Raw genomic sequence first — 6,000 nt, 5'->3', positions numbered from 1 at the left:
ACCTAAATGATAAATATTACTAGCAAGTAAGTACATATGTACCAATTTACATCGAAAATAAAATTATTGATTGCACTTGTAGTCACAATGTTTAGATTATTTTTCATTAAGAGAAATCAAAGTCTAATATTTATTTTGTGTCAAGTTAGTTTCTACCTAATTCTCATTTATGATTGAGTCTCGTAAACTATGAATTATAATTCTATGAAAAAATGAAAAATAAACTATGAAAAAAAATAAAAAAAAAAAAAAAAAAAACTATGAAACTATAAGGTGTGAAAATAATATAAATTTTAAACAAATGAAATAAAAAGTTTCGTAGCTAAATTAAAATTTTCAAACATTGAAAATATTTGGGTAGCTGACAGGATTATGAGCTGATTTGCATAAACCAGTATTTATGATAATCTATTTTAGTGGGTCGCTGCTTCTCAATGTTGATGATGTATGGAAGCCACAAATATCGATGGTCCCTTTTAACAACGAACCATCCTTACCTTATTCAGCAGCTGGTATGGATGTTACAAATTTTGAAAGGTTTTTTTTTTTTTTTTTTTAATATGATTTGAAATTTATTTTGTGATAATTAATAAATAAAATTTACCATTGGTTACCTCTCAGTGTTGTTATAATAATACTTAATATAAAGATAGTCATAAAGAATTTGAATAATTCAATTGATCAATTATTTCTCAGCTGTAAACCAGTTGTTCTTTACATGTTTACATTTTTATCATTTTCAAAGTTTGTACAAAAAAAAAAAAAAAAATGGGACTGGTTCCCTCTAAATATCATCTCAGGTTATGTTCTTTTTTTTTTTTCCCCCATTGGAAATCAGCATTTAATTGTAATATAATTGCAATTGAACTTAGCAATTATTCGTTTTTTTTTTTTTCAAAATCATAATTAATGAAGGAAAAAAATTTTAGAGAAGAATTGGTTCAACAGTATATTCCAAAGTCAAAATTGTCAAAGTGTGAACATGGCTACTCGTTCTCTTTTATAATATTTGCCATTCTTTTGCAACTCGAAATTATATTTATACCCCTTGAAGCAACATTCTTAGATAAAGGTAAGTTATAAATCATTTCTAGTATAATTATAACTTCTCATTTTATTAATGATTATTTGTTAGTTCAAAATTCAGAGAAAATACATGGATGATGAGATTCCCTTTTTGGAAAAAATTTTTCATCTTTTTTTATTTTAACTTAATTTGTTTATCTTATTACACTTGTAAGCTTATATGCTAAGTTTCATTTGTTTAACAAATTGATTAATATTCGATATTTATTGTAGGTAAAATTGGTTATTCACCAAAAGTTGATAATATTCAACATTATATGTGGAAGAAAAGCAATGATGTGTTAATTAGGACCAAGCAAAAGAGAAGCAGCGACTACAGAAGTAACAGTAATAGTATAGCTAGTATCAGTATTTTAAATACTACATTATTAGGAAATGAAATCATATTCGATAAGTGGAAAAACACAGAGAGGTATATTTATCTCTTTTTTTTGTTTTGTTTTAAGTTTTACTATAAATATTATTTAATATTTAGAAATCATCTCTTAATTTTATATTTTTTAATGATGGCAATTGCTCTGATTTGAACTATTTGAAAAAGAATTATAGTAGAATTTATCATTCACTTCTTCTATTCAACCATTAAATTGATTGGTCTATATGTCGGGCTTTTTTTTTTCAACTACACTTAAAATTTAATTACTCCTCTTTCTTCTTACTACTATTAATTTTACTTTTGCTTAATTAATGATTTAAAAAATCATTTAATAGAAAATAAGTTTAGTTTGTGTGAGGAATAGTTTATTTTTCGGATGAGAAAAGTGAATATTTCATTTTTGTAAAAGTCAGATAGATTCTTTTGAAAAGATGGATGGTTTATTAAGGAGAGATTATGTATGGAATTTTTATTTGTCCTCAATGATTATTTGTCCTTAATCTTCTGCTTAGTTTCCATTAAATGATATTTTAAATCATTGGTGCACTTTTGGAATTCAGTTCTTCTTCTTATTATTATTATAAGTTACTTATCATTTCGAGGTATTCAGAATCTATATTGATTCGAAAAAGTCGAATATTTCATTGTGATATGAACTTTTTTTTTTCCTTTTATATTTCAGTATAGAAAAGTAGTTCTTTTCAAATAAATTCGGAAATTCATTCGTTTGCAGATTAGTTTCAAATTATAAATTTAATAATTTTAGAATTATTGATGAATTCACTATTTTTTATCATTTTATGTTATCATTATCTCTGCAAAATGTTAAAACATTTCTGTTAAAAAAAAAAAAAAAAAAAAAAAAAAAAGAATTTAAAACATTTCCATACAATTAAGATAGCAACTTAATTCTAAAAAAAAATTTTTAATTTATGAATGAATTAATTTTTGTAGCACATCAAACGATCAACCTCAACAATACTATAGCGGACAATTTGTACTCTTTACATTTATTATTATTCATAACAGTGTGACCAAATTATTTACGACAGAATCGGCTCAAATATATGTAATCGAATTACAACCACAAGACGAATTAACTGTAACATGTCGAGCTAGTTTACTTGGATTAGGTGAAGATATGGATGTGATATGGTGGAAAGATAACGAATTTATCACTACAACTAATTCATCGGTTTTAATATTGAATAGCCAAAATTTAGTGAGTAGCAGTTTCTTGAATTTAGTAGCATTATTATGTGTATTCTCATTTCTTTAATATAAAACAAAGTTTAAATTTGTTTTTTCTGTTTTTAGCAATAAATGGTAAAATTTTAGATAAAAGAACATTCGTTGAAAAAAATTCATTCATACTTTCTACTATATAAAAACAAACTACAAAGCTTTTTGTAAAACGATATCGTTTTGCAGAAATTTTTCACTGCTTATTTATATTAAATTTTTTTTTTTTTTAAGTATATGTATATATAATTTTCATTTTTTGCAGGGATTATATCGATGTGTAGCTGATGTTGCAATAGTATCAACTGATCTTCTAGATAGTTATCTTTTAAATAATCGAATAAAACGTTCAGCTGAAATGCCTCCAGGGAAGGTGCTAAGTAATGCGCTCATTGTGAAGCGTGCCATACCAATTCATTTTACTCTTCATCCAAAAAAGTAATTTTTTTTTTGATTGCGTTATTAACTTTTTTTTTTTTTTTTTTTAGAAAAAGTATTTATTTATCAGTATTTATTTGAAAATTACGAAAATTACATATTTATTTGGAAAAAAAGTATTATCAGTATTTATTTGAAAATTATGATGAATTTTGTTTATTTAACATAATTATCTTTATCAGAATAAAGTATAACGTATAATTAATTGAATATTGTGATTATATTTCCTTAATGATAATGTGTTAATTTTCGTCAAAAGATGCAAACTTTTTACCTGTTGACAATAGATTAATAATAATAACAATAGTGTTAATATTCTGTGAACAGTAAAATATAGATGGAAATAGAGAATTGGCTACTGTCAATTTTAATCATTTAATTTGCTTATGAAATTAATAATATTATTATTTAGTGCTAAAACGATGATAATCGAATTCACTTTAACTTCTTTTTTTAGCTTAACAGTATCAAATGGTTCGGTTTTCCGATTGGAATGTGCAACAAGTGGTTCATTTCCTGAACAAATTATTTGGTATCAAAATGATACGCAAATTTTAGTTGAGGCAAATAAAGATAATAATATTCATATGTGAGTAATTGATGTATTCTTTTTTTTTTTTTTTTTTGATGAATTTAAAACTACCTTTTCATCAATTTTATTAGCTTTATTTATTAGTCTTATCATCCGTTTTTTGATACATTATGTTAATTTAGCTCGAAAACATACCAAGAATGAATTTTAAACAGTGAAACAGTGAAATTCTTTGCGGCTGTTAATCTTCAATGTTTGAATTTAATTTCTTTTATGTCTTCTTTAGAGTATTTTATTCATTTCAAAATTGATTTTTATAGATATACCACTGATCATCAATCCGTATTGCATTCAATAGGAGTAGATCTGAATGATAGCGGCCAATATCGTTGTCGTAGTGGAAGTATATTTAGTGATAGAGCAGTCATAACTGTTATTTTTGGCGACGGTTTGTATCACTCTGTTTATTCATTTCTGATTGATAATCATTTTTACTCTAATCGTAATAAGTTGTTGTAGAATGATAAATTAGTTTTGCTTGCATTTGTCCTTGATAAATTTTTTAACTTTTTTTTTCCTAATTTTATAAAGAAGAAGAGGTAAGGAGGAAAAGGAAGAGGAAGAATACGAGGACAATGATTGATCGGACTTTCCTTGATTTTCTGATTTTAAATTTTTTTAGAAAATTTACTAATTTACTAGAAATTTACTAGAAAAACTAAAATTTACTAGAAAATTTACTATTAAAGGGAGTGACGTTTCATAATAGTGGAATAGACATATAGAAAAAATTTTATTCTAAATATTCAAGTATCTTTTATATTATAAGTCTAAAAAATGCGACACTCAAATACTTTCGATTCTTTCAGATAAGCATGCAACTGAAAGTTCAGTGATGTTAACCGACCTTCCGTCAGAATTGTTAGTTCCTATTGGTGAAAGTGTTATATTGGAATGTCTTTTGGATGATCCACATTCAACTTCATCGTGGCATGTTGTAAATGAATATGGACAACCTATTCGAAGTATGTTCTCTATTTGATTTTCACTATATTTGAAGAACTAAAAATTAATAGTAAAAATTTTATGAAATGGTTAGTTTAGTCGAAGCTAACTTTTTAGTAAGAAACGAGAAAATCGATGTTTGATTCTTATTAAGTTCATTCTAAGCAAGTCCAATAAGTGAAATATGCTATTCATTAAAATATTATTGCATCAATTTGGTGGATAATCTTTGTTGCGCTAATAGTGCAATGTTATTGTTTGCAATAATAATAGTTCTGTTTAAAAAGTTCCACGAGAATTTAAAGAATTTCTCTTTTTTTTTTTTATTTAAAGAATTTTTTTTTTTTTAATTCTGTTTGTATGTATGTATAAAGCCGTTAAAATAATTCAAATTTTTGTATCATAGATGCTAAATATTTTGAATTTCATTTTTGTTTAACTGAATCATTGAAAAAGGACGTTTTATTTAAATTTCAATGTTGAAAAGAGTAAAAAAAAGGGATGAAAAGGGGGTAATGTAACATTTGTAGATTTGGGAATGTCTCATGATTGGCATATTTATTTATAGTTTCTTTTTTTTTTTTCATTTTGTTGATTTTATTGCAGAATATCAAAAGGATGATGTGAAAACACGTAGTGCAATGGTAATTCATTCAGCCAATACTCAAGATAATGGCAGGTATACTTGTGTTACCGTTGGGAAAACAGTTCGACAAACAATTTCAACATTTATCACAGTTCAAGGTTATTTGATAAATGCGCATAAATTTTTTCATCATTAAAACAACTAAAATGAACGCGTTATATCTTTACTCTATACAAATACACAAATGTACAAAATATAACATAGACAACATTATCATTATAATATATTAAATTATAATAAATTCAGAATAAATTATTTATATAGCAATCAAACATTTCAATCATAACTGTAAAATAAATCGATGACCTAATTTGAAATTTAATTTTGTGCTGTAGTTTTTTATAAAAAAAAGAAAAAAAAAGAAAATTGTTTTTGTTGGAATGTAGAATTGGATGTTAATTGCATAAAATTTAGTGGCACCAATTTTGATGACCAAACGTACGGTGCAAAGGATCACAGGTATGCTTGGGATGACAGTTCGACTTCGTTGTTCGGGATCTGTTGAACCACATGATACATCATTTCAAATAAATTGGTACAAAGATGGCAAAAAAGTAGTACCATTTGGAAGAGCAAAGGTTATTTTTGAATTTTTCAAGTGCATTTTATGGCCGTTTGATATGATATGATTTTTTGAATGATTAACTGAGTAAATTATATGCTATTTTAAAAGTT

At 25.3% G+C, this 6,000-nt stretch overlaps 1 protein-coding gene across 1 annotated transcript; it reads left to right on the top strand.

Annotated features, from left to right (window-relative positions):
• Nucleotides 1-400: 400 nt before the first annotated feature.
• Nucleotides 401-5,954, top strand: Bm9120 (Uncharacterized protein; the record flags this gene model as incomplete). The annotated part of the gene is made up of 10 exons (XM_043080799.1): nt 401-537; nt 930-1,072; nt 1,300-1,498; nt 2,417-2,684; nt 2,970-3,142; nt 3,600-3,731; nt 3,995-4,122; nt 4,544-4,699; nt 5,286-5,423; nt 5,740-5,954. The coding sequence occupies 10 exons, from the start codon at nt 401-403 to the stop codon at nt 5,952-5,954; spliced, it is 1,689 nt and encodes a 562-aa protein (XP_042936733.1).
• Nucleotides 5,955-6,000: the final 46 nt, after the last annotated feature.

Source organism: Brugia malayi (genome assembly GCF_000002995.4).
Source record: "Brugia malayi strain FR3 genome assembly, contig: Bm_v4_Chr3_scaffold_001, whole genome shotgun sequence".
Lineage (NCBI taxonomy): Eukaryota > Metazoa > Nematoda > Chromadorea > Rhabditida > Onchocercidae > Brugia > Brugia malayi.
The sequence above is the reverse complement of the archived record's forward strand: the minus strand, read 5'-3'. Positions and strand labels throughout refer to the sequence as shown.